This window comes from Lepus europaeus, chromosome 10 (assembly GCF_033115175.1).
Source record: "Lepus europaeus isolate LE1 chromosome 10, mLepTim1.pri, whole genome shotgun sequence".
Taxonomy (NCBI): domain Eukaryota; kingdom Metazoa; phylum Chordata; class Mammalia; order Lagomorpha; family Leporidae; genus Lepus; species Lepus europaeus.
The window spans coordinates 45,810,518-45,825,516 of NC_084836.1; the positions used below are offsets into that span (position 1 = coordinate 45,810,518).

A 14,999-nucleotide genomic window follows, 5' to 3' on the forward strand; every position below is an offset into this window, starting at 1 on the left:
AGTTTTGTTTATTGGAGTGATTGATAGGGATGACAATAATTTGCATTCTGAAAATAGAACAAGGATTATTTTGACTTCTTCATGTTGAAAACTTTGGTTTACTCCTTAAAGAAACACTTTAGGAGTAGGGGTTGTGGTACACACACTGTGTTGAGCTGCTATTTGGAACACTCACATCTCATATCCCAGTGCCTGGTTAGAGCCATGGCTACTCTGTGCTTCTGACCCAGCTTCTTGATAATGTGACAGAGAGGCAGCAAATGATGGTTCAAGGACTCGAGTCCTTGTGAGAAACCCAGACGGAGTTCCTGGTTCCTGGCTTCAGCCTGCCCCAACCCTGGCTATTATAGGCATTTGGGGATGGAAGATGTTTGTTTACTCCTCTGTCTGTTACTATGCCTTTCAATAAATGAATACATCTCTTTTTTAAAAAGAAAAACTGAGACCGATGCTGTGGTTCACTTGGTTAATCCTCTGCCTGCGGCAGTGGCATCCCATATGGGCGCCAGGTTCAAGTCCCAGTTGCTCCTTTTTCAGTCCAGCTCTCTGCTGTGGCCCGGGAAGGCAGTGGAGGATGGCCCAAGTGCTTGGGCCCCTGCACCCTCATGGGAGACCAGGAAAAACACCTGGCTCCTGGCTTCGGATCGGCACAGTGCCGGCCATAGTGGCCATTTGGGGAGTGAACCAACGGAAGGATGACCTTTTTCTCTGTCTCTCTCTCTCTCACTATCCATAACTCTACCTGTCCAAAAAAAAAAAACTTAAAAGAAAAACTGAAGCATTTTAATGACTTTATAATCTCTTCATTGACTATATAATCTAACTTGCTGTTTGATGTAACCTAAAAACTAGTAAAAATAGTTGTACGTGATAATAGTTTAATCATACCAGCAACTGAGAAACGTTAATTAATATTTTAAAAAATTATTTATTTAATTTTAAAGATTTATTTATTTGAAAGAGTTACACAGAGAGGAGAGTCAGAGAGAGAGAGAGAGAGAGAGAGAGAGAGAGGTCTTCTATCCGCTGGTTCACTCCCCAATTGGCCGCAACAGCTGGAGCTGCACTAATCCGAAGCCAGGAGCCAGGAGCTTCCTCCTTGTCTCCCACATGTGCTGCAGGGGCCCAAGGACTTGGACCATCTTGTACTGCTTTCCCAGGCCATAGCAGAGAGGTGGATCAGAAGTGGAGCAGCCAGGACTTGGACCAGAACCCACATGGGATGCCAGCACTTTAGGTGGCAGCTTTACCCGCTATACCACAGCATTGGCCCCAAAAGATTTTATTTATTTATTTGAGAGGTAGAGTTACAGACAGCGAGAAGGAGAGACAGAGAGAGAAAGGTCTTCCATTTGCTAGTTCACTCCCCAAATGGCTGCAACAGCCGGAGCTGAGCCGATCTGAAACCAGGAGCCAGGAGCTTCTTCTGGGTCTCCCACATGGGTGCCTGGGCCCCAAGCACTTGTTCCACTATCTACTGCTTTCACAGGGCATAGCAGAGAGCTGGATCAGAAGAGGAAGAGGAGCAGCTGGAACACAAAATGATGCCCAGGTGGGATGCTGGCACTATAGGCGGCAGCTTTACCTGCTATGCCACAGCACCGGCCCCTAATTAAGTATTATTAATACATTGTATGCATATAAGATTATCATTATTTTAATACTGGGATATTTTTGCTTGTTTTGCTTTAGATTGTTGAGAGAAGGTTGAATGATTCCAATTCAGTTTCAGAGTCTTTACTGTGAAGTTTTAGACCAAAGTCTTTGTGTTTCAGCATTGGTGTTCTTCTGAGAGTAAATTACAATGCATTCGAGAGGAGAGATGTCAGTCTCTTCCTTTATCCTGACCCCATAAAATGCACTGGAAGCTCATAGAACTATATCTGATGATTTCTACCAAAATTGAAGTACACAACATTTTAAGAAAACATGGTGTTTTCATGTTAAATAGCTGGAAGTTAAATTTATTCATGATGGATAGCAATCAACTTTTATGAAAGTTGGAAATATTTAATTTATGCTTTTGCGTAATCTTTTGTATGAACTATTGTAGTGTTCTGTTTTATGGATGATGAAATTGTCTTTATTTTATCTTATCAGGAAGTAGTGGCTGCAGAGAAGAAGAAACAAACTGTAGCAGAGCAGGTGCTGGTAGATTACTTATCTCGGTGAGAGGCAGTCCCAGTGGAAATCCATTTAGAAAGTTTTCGTCACATTTCTTTCTCAAACGTGACACCCACATCCTTGGTCAATCAATGAGTGGCTAACTCAGAGGGACCCAAATTTTGTTCACTGTACTCTTTGTGTTTTAATCTTCTTTTTCCAGAGCACTCTTTGATAAGTAGAAATACATAACAGTTGTATCTATTATATTTGTTTTTGTCTAAATAATTTATGTATAAATTTCCTAACAATGTAATGAACATCTGAAAAAATAATACACATAGGCTTAAAAATTAATTTCATTCTTAAATTGCCACAATTGCTTGCTGATGGGACGGTTGCATCTTCTGGGTGCTACACAGTCTCTCAAACATTAGTATCATTTAGGATGCTAAATGTGTTTGAGCTTTAATATTTTCCTTCTCTGTATTTTGATTTTGTCTCTGCCAAAAGATTTATTACAACTAGCATACTGTGTGTGTATATTATACATGGAATTGATAAAGCCTGAGAATAGAAGAGTTGCCAGTTTTTTTTTTTTTTTTTTTTTTGACAGGCAGAGTGGACAGCGAGAGAGAGAGAGAGAGAGAGAGACAGAGAGAAAGGTCTTCCTTTGCCATTGGTTCACCCTCCAATGGCCGCCGCGGCTGGCGCGCTGAGGCCGCGCACCGCACTGATCCAAAGGCAGGAGCCAGGTGCTTCTCCTGGTCTCCCATTGGGTGCAGGGCCCAAGCACTTGGGCCATCCTCCACTGCACTCCCTGGCCACAGCAGAGAGCTGGCCTGGAAGAGGGGCAACCGGGACAGAATCTGGCGCCCCAACCGGGACTAGAACCCGGTGTGCCGGTGCCGCAAGGCAGAGGATTAACCTAGTGAGCCGTGGCGCTGGCCCAGTTTTTTTTTTTTTTTTAATACCAGCTTTTAAATTGAGGAAATTAAAAAATTATGTTAATATTCATTTTCAGAGGAAGATTTGCTTCACAGCTTGGCACACAAATAAATAAAATCTACAGTAAATAATAGAGATGCCTAAAGTTTTTTTTTCTTGAATGTCCTAGCAATTGGAAAAATTCAATCAATTCATAAATTCTTCTATATATGAATTGCTGTTTTACTTCCATATTTTTTGAAGCCTCATGATTTCTTTCTTTTTTTCTTTTTCTTTTTTAAAGATTTATTTATTTATTTGAAAGTCAGAGTTACAGAGAGGCCGAGAGAAAGAGAGGTCTTCCATTCGTTGATTCACTCCCCAGATGGCCGCAGTGACCAGAGCTGTGTCAATCCAAAGTCAGGAGCAAGGAGCTTCTTCTGGGTCCCACATGGGTGTGGGGGCCAAGGACTTGGGCCATCTTCCACTGCTTTCTCAGGCCATAGCAGAGAGCTGGATCAGAAATGGAGCAGTCAGCACCATATGGGATGCTGGCACTGCAGACAGCAGCTTTACCCGCAATGCCAAAGCACCAGCCCCATGATTCTTTCTTAAGAAATATCTACTCAGGGGTGGCGCTGTGCTGTAGTGGGTTAAAGCTGCTGGTTCGAGTCCCAGCTGCTTCATTTCCAATCCAGCTCTCTGCTATGGCCTGGGAAAGATATAGAAGATGGCCCAAGTCCTTGGACCCCTGCACACATGTGGAAGGCCCACAAGAATCTCCTGGCTCCTGGCTCTGGATCAGCACAACTCTGGCCATTGCAGCCATTTGGAGAATGAACCAGCAGATGGAAGACTTATCTCTGTCTCTACCTCTCTCTCTGTAACTCTTTCAAATAAATAAAATAATTTTTTTTTTAAAAAAGAAAGAAATATCAACTCATTTGTTCTTTCAGCCAATCTTCAAATCTACTCAGACTTGAGGTTTTTCTAGGCACTTAGGACCAAACCCAGAGAGGGTAATATTGCTAAGGATGTGTAGAAGTTTAGGTTTTGATGAATCATGAAATGCAAGCTGGTTAGGGGGACATGTGAGATTGTGAAGATATAACCTATCTTTTTTATCATTAAATACTACTATTCGGTTTGTAATGACAAAGTCACAAGGTGACTCCTATGTCCCCTACATTATTAATTGAATTTACTTTCATATTATAGGGTTACTTTTAGCTGTTTGTATTTAAAAATATTACATATATTTGACAAGGCAGAAAAAGAGAGATCTTCAATCTGCTGGTGTACTTCCCAAGTGCCTGAAACAGCCAGGGCTGTGCAGATTAAAGCCAGGAGACAGGAACTCCATCTGTGTCGCTCAGGGGGGTAGTAGGGGCCCAAACACTTGAGTCATCTGCTACCTCACTGGATGCATTGACAGGGGGCTGGATCAGGACCAGAGTTAGGACTACATCTCAGACACTTTGATATGGGATATGAGCATCCCAAGTAGCGGCTTAACCTCTTGCCCCCATTACCGCCTTTAATTGTCAGAATTTATGTTTTCCTACAGGGCTGTAATCAGTGATCCAGAACAAAATTTAACCCTGGAGAAGCAAGAAAGTACTTGTATCCTTCCAGATTCAAAGGTGGCACCTCTTCGATTTAGGAAAAGAACACTACATGAAACAAAGTAGGAATATTTACTTATATAAAATGAGAATACATTATGTTATGAGTGTGGTTTTAAAATGTGCTTCAATATCTAACTTAAAAAGTTCTTGGCATTTGTTTTTGCTTTTTTCCCCCTTTACATGTAGAAGTTGATTTTTTGGAATTCAGATCCCAGTTCTGCCATTTTAAGGTATTGAAGTCAATGCCATATTCTATTTACTTTGCCCTCCAGGGTTTTTACTTAGGGGAAAAAAAGCCACAATCTTCAGAGATAACTTTCAAGGGTATTTCAGAAAATTTGTGTAGAAGTGGAATAATAAGGTGTTTATCTTGGTGCCAAATAATTTTTGAAATCCATGTATAGCTTTTTCATAATATGCGCTTTCCATGAACATTTTGAAGACCTGTCATATGTGAATGTGTGTTATGTCATAAGTGAGATATTTGTATGCAATGTATACTGTATTAATTTATTTATATAATATATAGAACAGTTTATATCATTGATATATTAAAATTAGTAGTGTATAAAAGTTTTATTTTTTTCATATTTAAAATTTGTGGCTTATTAAAGCTGTGGGTTGGTATTTGCTTTTGTAGTCCTGTGGTGCAGTCCACTTAACTTGCTCAACTTGACTGGTGGTTGACATCCAGCCTCAGCTATTAATAGACATAGGAAATCCACTAGTACCAACAATAACTCCTTCATATTTTCAGATGACTGTAGTTGTTAGTACTTTCTCATTACTTTTGTCTTTTTGGCTCCTTATTTTCTGGAAGCCTTTATATTCTTTCAAACCTTTAAATATTTGACGGCATCCTGTATTAATTCCTATTACTTCTGCTAACAAATGACCACAAACTTAGTATTTTATTCTACTACAGTTTTGGGGATAGGAAGGAAGCCTAACATCAGGTTGTTGATAGGGCTGCACTCCTGCTAGAAATCTCAGGGTAGAATCAGTTTCCTTGCCTTTTGCAGATTGTAGGGGTCACCTTCACTCCTTAGCACATGGCTTCTTCTTCCATCTTCAAAGCCAGACGTGGCTGGTAAGGTCATTCTCGTGCCACAGGACTCTGACACTCTTCCTCTGTAAATATCTCTCTCTCTGTCTTCCTTTAATCAAGACAGTTATGATGGCAGTGAACCTATCTGGTTAATCTGTGGAATCTCATTTGAAGACTCTTAGTTTAATCATATGTACCACAACCTTTTCATCATATAAGGTGACATATTCATATGTTCCAAGGATTAGGATGTAGATGTCCTTGAGTGAGTGATCATTTATCTATAACACATCTAAACTTTCCTTTTTCTGAAATAAACTATTATTGAGATAAGTACACAAATTTTAAGTGTACAGCATAGGAATGATAAATTATATTCAGGTACCAAACTTCTGGATCCAAAAACAACTTCCCCAGTTTCTCAAAACCTCCCCTTATGCTGCCTCCCACTAACTATCCATTTCCTTTGCCATATTAGCTTAACCTGTGTAACATCAGATATTAGGACTGCCTGATTATGAACTAAAGTTCATACATGAAATCACAAAATTTGGATACTTTGTGTCTGGCTTCATTTTCACCCCTAGTTGTATGTGTGCATTTGCATATCTTTAAGATGTACAACATGATGTTTTAATATGCACATTCATAGTGAAATGCCCCAGACTTATTTTATTCAGCATTATGTTTGTGAGTTTTATCAATGCTATTATTTGCTATTGCCTTTTTTCCTCATTCTGTACAGCATTTCGTTCCATAGATATGCCACTGCAAATTGATGTGCATTTGGTTACTTATGGATAGTGCTACCATGAATTGTCTTTTGCATGCCTTTTGATGAGCATATGTATTCATTTTGGCTCAGTATAATTTCAGCAGAAGATTTGCTGGCCCATTTAGTATACATATGTTCAACTCTAAAAGATACTGCCAAAGAGTTTTCCAAACGGTTGCTGTAATTTACACTCCCACCAGTAGCAGTATGAGTGTTCTAGTCACACCACATCTTTGCCAGTGCTTGATATTGTCTGCCTTTTTCATTTTAATTCTTTTTATGGATGTATATTAGTGATTTTAGTTGACATTTACTGGGGACTTATAGAATTAGGAATATTTCCTTTGGCCATCTAAATATTCTCCTGTAAAATTTTCATTCTGATCTGTTGGGTTGTCTATCTTTCATATGGAATTATGAATTTGTTCAATGTATTCTGCATATGAGTCCTTTATAGCTATAATTGTTGCACATATCTTTCCCTAGTTTGGTAACACCTTTCCATTCTCTTGATTATACTTTTCCTAAACACTGAAATTAGAACCAAGAGTTTCTAATATCTTTCAAAAAAAACCAGAAATAAGAGTTTGTAATTTTAATGTAGAGCAGTTTACCAAACTACTCCTATGCTACTAATGCCCTTTGTCTTAAGAAAACTCTGCCGGCTGCAGTCACTTTTCTTCTAACTTGCAATGCCACTGAAGTCATATGTCAAGTTGTCATGGATAGTTTCTAGGCTTTGTTTTCAGCTTCATCTATCTATGTACATGCACAGATATTATCCTACATTAATTAGTATTACTTTATATTAAATATCTGAAGCTTGTTTAAAAGTACTCTAGTTTCATGAAAAATTCTATAGGATATTGGTTAAAATTATTGTTTTTATGGATTTCAAGCTCCTCCTTGTTCATTCTTTCCAAAAGTAGAGAATTCTGTTTCATAAAATTGGCAGCAGGGATTGGTACCTATAGTGTAGGCCACTCCCTTCCTTTTTTTTTGAGAGGCAGCAGCCTGCCAAAGTACATTCTGCCCTATTCCCTAAATTTTACAGGCCCCTTCCCCAATGGCCTTTCACATGATGGTCTGATGGAGGTTCTCAACCATCAACTTCCTGATGGATTCAACAGCAGGAATCCTTCTCATGCCACTCTCTTGTCAGAACAAAAGAAAGTCTTCCTGGAAGCTCATTGGCAGACCTGGGTCACTTAAGCATCCCTAATGAGGAGCTTAGAAAGCAAGTTCTATAGTGGGAGGGAGGCAGAGCATAAGAGAGTTGGAAGTGGTTTCTGGGTAGCTCTGTGACAGCACCAGCCACACAGGTGCTGTCTCTGTTCAATATTCATTTTTCAAAGTACTGGGAGATTATAATACTAAAATCACTCATGTCCTATATACCATATCTCAGGGTGATTTCTCTTGTGTCTAAACTATTAGCAATCTGAAAAAAATTTTAAAAAAGATTTTTAGACTTTCATCTTTATCTAATCCATACTGCTTTGAAATATTAACATAACCTTTTTGGATGTTTATCATTTAGGTTGACTATAAGTACCTTAAAATTATTGACAAAATGTGTTTTTTTTTTTAAAAAAAAAACAGGATCAAAACGCAATCTACATTAACTGAAAATGTGCTTTCTCATAAAGTACAATTTGATGGTAGGATCATAACAAGGTAATTGTGATTTAATTAATTTTTTTAATCCTATGATTATGTTTGCTCTCTTTTAAAATCGGTATAGTAGTGAGTTTAGATGAATTAGTCACATTTAAATTAAAAATGTGAATTTAGAAAAAATGAGTTTGGCTAATGGCTATTAAGTATAATACAAAAAATACAGGAAGGATGAACTTGTAAGAAAAACGCTTTAATTAAAAATTCTATAGTCATTTTAAATGCTTTTTAAAAAGCATATCTACTGATTCACTCCCCAAATACCTGCAATGGCCAAAGCTGAGCTAGGTAGAAGCCAGGAGATTGGAACTCAATCCAGGTCTCCCATGTGGGTGGCAGGAACCCAAGTACCTGAGCCGTAAACGGTTGCCTCCTGGATTGTGCATTAGCTGGAAGCTTTGTGGAGCACAGCCAGGACCCTAACACAGGCACTCTAATATGAGATGTGGGTGCACCCTTGGGCAGCTTAACTACTAGGCCAAAAGCCCAACCCAGAAAAGAATTTCTTTTAAAGATTAATTTTAACTATTTGAAAATCAGAGTTACTGAAAGGGAGAGAAAGACAGAGTGAGAGATCTTCCATCCGCTGGTTCACTCCCCAAATGGCAGCAATGGCCAGGGCTGGGCAATGGAAGCCAGGATCCAGGAGCTTCTTCCAGGTCTTTCATGTGGGTGAAGGGGCCAAAGCACTTGGGCCATTTTCCGCTGCTTTCCCAGAAGCATTAGTAGGAAGCTGGATCAGAAGTGGAGCAGCTGGGGCTCTAACCAGCACCTACATGGAATACTGGTGTTTCAGGTAGTGGCTTCACCTGTTATGCCACAACACTGGCCCCCAGAAATGAGTTATTAAATATATATATATATATATATATATATATATTACTAGTAAAATATATAAGCTACTTTAAAAATTAACCTTTATATAATTTTATTTAATTTCATCTTAATGATATAATTAACAGTAGATTATTGGTAGATAAAATAATTATAAAAGGAAGATGGATTTTCAAATTATGTTAGTTTTTAAAAGTTTTAACTGACACATAAAATTATATATATTTTTGGAGTAGAATGTGATATTTTAATACATGTGTACATTATATAATGTTCAAATCAGGGTAAACATCTAGCTCCTCAGACATTTGCCATTTGTTTATGGTGGAACATTCAAAATCCTTTCAGGAAGATGATTGTTTACTTGTTTGTTTTAAAGATATATTTATTTGAAAGGCAGAGTGACAGAAAGCAAGAGAGATAGAGATCTTCCATCCACTGGTTCACTCCCCAAATGGCTATAACCACCAGGTCTGGACAAGGCCAAAGCCGGGAGCCAGGAACTCCATCCTGGCATTGCACATAACAGGGACCCAAGTACTTGTGCCATCATCTACTGCCTTCTAGGTGCATTAAGCAGGAAGCTAGATCAGAAGCAGAGCAGCTGGCACTCCAGGAGTCACTCTAATATGGAATTCCAGCCTTCCATGCAGTGGCTTAACTTGCTGGGCCTCAACGCTGGCTCCTCGGGGAATTGGTTCTTAAATCTGTTACTTCAGTCCTATAAGCTTTGAGTAATGCATAATGGGACTGGAAGTGGTTTGTGTATGTTGTTAGTAAAATGTGTATCTTTAAATTATCGTACTTGTTCAGTGATTAATTTAAACTTCTCTATGACAGAAATAATAATGTATAACTTTGTTTTATTCAAGCTCAACATTTAAAAAAATATTTATTTATTTGAAAGGCAGGGTTACAGAAAGAGGGAGAGACACACACACACAGAGATAGCTTTCATCTGCTGGTTCACTTCCAAATGGCCGCAGCAGCTGAGCTAGGCCAGATTGAAATCAAGAGCCAGGAGCTTCATCTGAGTCTCTGACATGGGTGCCAGGGGCCTAAGCACTTGGGCCATCTTCCGCTGCTTTCCATGGCACATTAACAGGGAGCTGGATTGCAAGTAGTGCAGCCAGGACTTGAACCAGCCCCCGGATGGGATGCTGCATTCCAGGCAGTGGCTTATCCCCTGTACTGCAACGCTGGCCCCAAGCTTAACATTTTTTTTTTCAATCATATTCTGTCTTATTTTAAAAGTCTATGTTGAATTAGTAATGATTGTTGAATCAGTGATCCACATTGTGGTATATACATATTCATATCAGTATAAATAGCTTTTTTTCTTCATCCAAATGTCGCTTATACTGACACTGCAGAAGCTGTGTTGTGCTTTCCCTACAGCTTTCAGAATCTTCACTCACTGCTACACACTCAAGGAAATTATTCCATCCATCTTTGAAATGTACTGGTTTGGGATTTAGCTTAAAAATAATTCTCTGATAGCAATTCTTATTTTTCTAGAAATGGACGTGATGCTTGCAGAGAGCTGATTGGATTCTTTTTTACCCATGACCAGTCCCTTACAATTTATGAATATCGGCAATTTGGGAAAAATAGGTATGACATAAGACACTGTCAGAATTCTAAAAAGAGTTTACTTTGGAGAGAAACTGAATAACGGGACTTTTCTTTTTTTCAATTAACTTGTAGAACAAATGTGCTTCCTTTTATTCATAAGAGCATTTATAGTCATCAGTGTGGACGAAGAAAAGGAAAACAATACCAAGTTGGTGATTTTTATACTGTAAGTTAAGTGTGAGTACACAAATGTTTACGTAATGCCAGATAATGGAATTTGTGGAGTCTTGTGGAAGTGGAGGGTCAGGGCTTCTACATGTCAGTTTATTTTTTCTTCTACTATCTAATTAGGGGACAAGTGTGTGAATGGGCTAAGGGTTGTTGTCTCCCCCAAGGAGGCTCTGCTTTCGAGGTTCCCAGTGCTCTGAATCTAAGAATAGCATATATTACTTGTTGAACCCTCCTTCCCATTTCCACAGTACAGGTTGTGCCCAGGAGAGCCTGTCTCTTGGCACTTTTAAAGGGTCTGTAATTGAGTTAGAGGCTACCTCAATAGCACCAGGAGTAATGGTCCTCCTAAAGCGGGCTTATCCTCTGAAGGTGCATGGTGTCCTCCACATGGATGAGCGCTGGCCTCTGGAGAGGTCATATAACTGAGAGCCCATTCTTGTGAGCTTTCCAATCTTGGAATACTTGGGGCAATAATGTATGACTGAAGGGTGCTCTACTGTGAGTAGATCTTTTGTATAGATAATTTATATAGTGCTCTTCATGATTAACATTTAACATCATCCACAGCATTTATTCATGTAACAAACATATTCATATGCTCAGTACTGGAGTTAGAGTAACAAATACGTCAGACCAATTGTTTCTGTGGAGTTTGCAGTTTAACAGGAAATATAGCCAGATAGGAGGGGCAACGTGAGAGCAGACAGGAGGGATGACAATCCAGTTTTGTGAGATCAGAGATGGCTTCCTGGAGAAAGTGCCATCTAACCTCCACTAGGAGTTATCTAGGCAGGGATAGGGAGAAACGTGAGGGAAATGCTTCCAGGTGGAGGAGGCAGCTCATGCAAAGTAGCATATGGCTCATTTGGAGAGCTGAAAGTAGTTCCGTCTGTCTGGAATATAGCATTCAAGGTAAGAGTTAGAAGAGATGAGTCAGAGCTTACTGGAATTATGTTAAAGATCTACCTAAAATGTGTTGGGGAGTCAGTGAAAGAAGAGGGGCATGGGAGAAGGGAGGTGACATGACTGAGTTTCAGTTTAGAATGATCTCTGTGATTACACTGTGGGGAGGACTAGATACACAAGGACTGGATATGATTGATTCAGATTAATCTAGGAGAGTGATTATGGCAACATGAATTAAGCAGACGGCTGGGGCAATGTTGCTTCATAGAAATTTTTATTTTTAATCTTGAGAAGGTAGAATTGCTAAGACTTGTAGAAAAATTAGGGGAGATAAAAGGGGGACTGAGGAAAAGTTAGGTATCTTAACCTTTGATAAAATACACTATACATATGTCATGCAAGTTTGTGTGTTAACATGAAGGGAAAATCAGTTCTGACTCCCATTTCACAACCTGCAGAAAGAATGCTAATGCCTATCCAAAGATTAAAGTTATTTGTAGCTCTGAGGTGCTGTCTCCAATTATGTAGTGTATCATCTGATTTATTCTCACTATGCTGGTTCCACATTACTTTGAACAGATGTTGAACCTTGCTCCCTTTTACAATTCCCATGGTGTGTGTCTGGTAAGAGAGTGAGTACACATGAGCCAGACAGAGCAGTCATACAGGGATGTGCATATTGTAGTGGAGTAAGCAATTCAAAATTCATTGTTTGAAGTCCCTAGTCTTAAAAATATGTTCCTTAAGGCCGGCGCCGCGGCTCAATAGGCTAATCCTCCACCTGCGGTGCCGGCACCCCAGGTTCTAGTCCCGGTCGGGGTGCCGGATTCTGTCCCGGTTGCTCTTCTTCCAGTCCAGCTCTCTGCTGTAGCCCGGGAGTGTAGTGGAGGATGGCCCAAGTGCTTGGGCCCTGCACCCCATGGGAGACCAGGAGAGGAACCTGGCTCCTGGCTTCAGATCAGTGCAGTGCGCTGGCCACAGCGGCCATTGGAGGGTGAACCAACGGAAAAAGGAAGACCTTTCTCTCTGTCCCTCTCTCTCACTGTCCACTCTGCCTGTCAAAATAAATAAATAAATAAAAAAATAAAAGCTCCTTGACTATTTCCTGCGGTTGAGACCCACTTCTCACTTTTCTGATTCTTCCACCTATTCCTTCCCCTCAATTATCTATTTTTTTAGTGTAGAAATATATGAATGTATCCTTCTATTTTACTGTGTGTGCCTTTCAGATGATGCAATGGAATTTATCTTTTCATTTCTATGTGCCTAATCAAATCTTTTCCTCAACATTCCCTCAAAGAAATTTTTGTGCCAGCAGCTAAGATAATCCCCATATGAATATGCGCATGTGCCCACAGACACTCCTATATAAATGTGTACTCACACATGTGTTCACATATACACTGATGCAGATCACATGGATGGGCCCTTTTTCATCTATGTCAGTATATATGTGCTTATATGTATAACACAACTACACTGACAAATATGTTTACAAATACTTGACGTGGTAATTGTTCTGTAAAATTTCTCATCCCCAGCCTTATCCTCCTACAACTAAAAAGCCAATCAGAACAACTGTATTACTGTGTGTTCTCCTGGGATAATTCTGATCTAAATTCAAGATAACGTTTCACATGATCACTCCTAATTCTGTCTCCCACTTTTGCCTTGCAGGTTCTTTGAACTGTCCTTTATATATCTGTTTCTCTATCTCTGGCAGCCTTTTTCAGTTTTTGTTTTGTTTTGCTTTTTTTTTTCTGTTTTCTTTTTTTAAAGATTATTTATTTGAAAGTTAGAGTTACAGAGGGGGACAGGTAGAGGGAGAGAGAGAGAAAGAGAGAGAGAGAGAGGTCTTCCATCTACTGGTTCACTCCCCATAGGCTGCAACTGCCAGGCTGGGCCAGGCCAAGCTTGATCAGAAGTAGAGCAGCCAGGACGCCCACCAGCACCCATATGGGATGTCAGTGATGCAGATGGCGATTTTACCTGCTGTGCCACAGTGTTGGCCCCTTTGCTTTGTTTTTTCATTGCTACCAGAAAATACTAATTTCTCTAAAGCCTTCCTAACTTTTGGCTGTTGTTCTGTCATGAAGACCAAGAAAAGTGAATAGTAAAGGAGGTAAAAATTGATCACAAGTTCTGAAATAGCCTTCCCGCCCTTCTCAGTTGTTTTACTCGGCTTCATTTTTCTCCATAGCCTTTTTAACCTGTAGTATTTTTTGTATGCATGTTTAATCTGTTTTTAGCTTTCTCTGACATAAAACTGTAACTTTTTGTGGGTAAGAACTGACTGTCTTGTCTGGGCCACTACCGAGTTTCTGGTGTTCTAAAGAGTGACTAGTATGCACAAGTATTTAGGAGGCACTGAATACATATTTATTGAATTCATGAATTAGTATTTCATAAGTTGCAACTTTTAGAAGTGCTTAAGCCACCCTTGTTCCAATGCCTGCTCTCTGAATGAATGTATTTAGTATCTCTGTTTTGTAGTAAAAACACTAAGGAACAGTCACTTGGCATAGCGGTCAAGAGGCTGCTTGGGATGCTGACATCCCGTTTGGAGTGTCTTGGTTCACATCATGGCTCTCATTCTTGATTCCAGCTTCTTGCTAATGTGGAATCAGTGGTGATGGCTTAAGTGCTTGGATTCCTGCCACCCAAATGGGATATCCAGAGTGAGTTCTGGCCTCTAGGTTTTGGCCTGGCCCAGCCTCAGCTTTTGGATGTATATTTGGACAGTGAACCTGGGGATGAGGGACTTTCTTTTTCTCTCTGTCCCTCTGCCTTTCACATAAATAAAAATAAATTTATAAAATCCCACTGAAACAAAGAAAACTTGAGATCTGCCCAGATTCTTAATGAGTGGAAATTGAAGGAAAGAATAAATTAATGCAAAATGTTGCTTATAAACTTATTTCCATGCTACTGACAGTTGTAGCAGTACACCATGTTGTTAATAGTTTCCTGATGACTTTTCCAAATGTCAGTGAGGTGAAATATTTGCTCACTGAGGAAGAGCACAAACCTTTAACTTTGAAGTCTTTGACAAATTTTGTAGTCAAAGTGATATCGGAATATGGGGTGCCATGCAATATCATCGTGTGCTTATTAATAAATTCCCAATATTAATAAGCCTGTGTGGGTTCTTGTCTAATATTCAGAGAAGAATTCTGAATACTGGCGTAATGAACAAGGCAACATAAATTTTAAGCTTTTTATTCAGTGGGAGAAATGCATAGGAGAGTGAGGGCCCTATCTAAAAGAAAGAGAAATCTGGATTTGTTACCGGAGA

The 14,999-nt window shown here is 39.5% G+C and overlaps 1 protein-coding gene across 7 annotated transcripts in view; it reads left to right on the forward strand.

The window, feature by feature from the left end:
• The window catches only part of CAPS2 (calcyphosine 2), a 55,646-nt gene that overhangs the window by 23,904 nt on the left and 16,743 nt on the right, over window positions 1-14,999 (forward strand). For 6 of the 7 annotated variants that reach the window (XM_062203205.1, XM_062203207.1, XM_062203211.1 and 3 more), the window contains 6 exons: window positions 1,490-1,552; window positions 2,101-2,168; window positions 4,598-4,717; window positions 8,084-8,158; window positions 10,511-10,606; window positions 10,700-10,793. In XM_062203205.1, the coding sequence (XP_062059189.1) occupies window positions 1,490-1,552; window positions 2,101-2,168; window positions 4,598-4,717; window positions 8,084-8,158; window positions 10,511-10,606; window positions 10,700-10,793 (516 nt within the window). The remainder of the gene's footprint in view (window positions 1-1,489; window positions 1,553-2,100; window positions 2,169-4,597; window positions 4,718-8,083; window positions 8,159-10,510; window positions 10,607-10,699; window positions 10,794-14,999) is intronic. The other variant, XM_062203209.1, reaches the window with a different exon arrangement.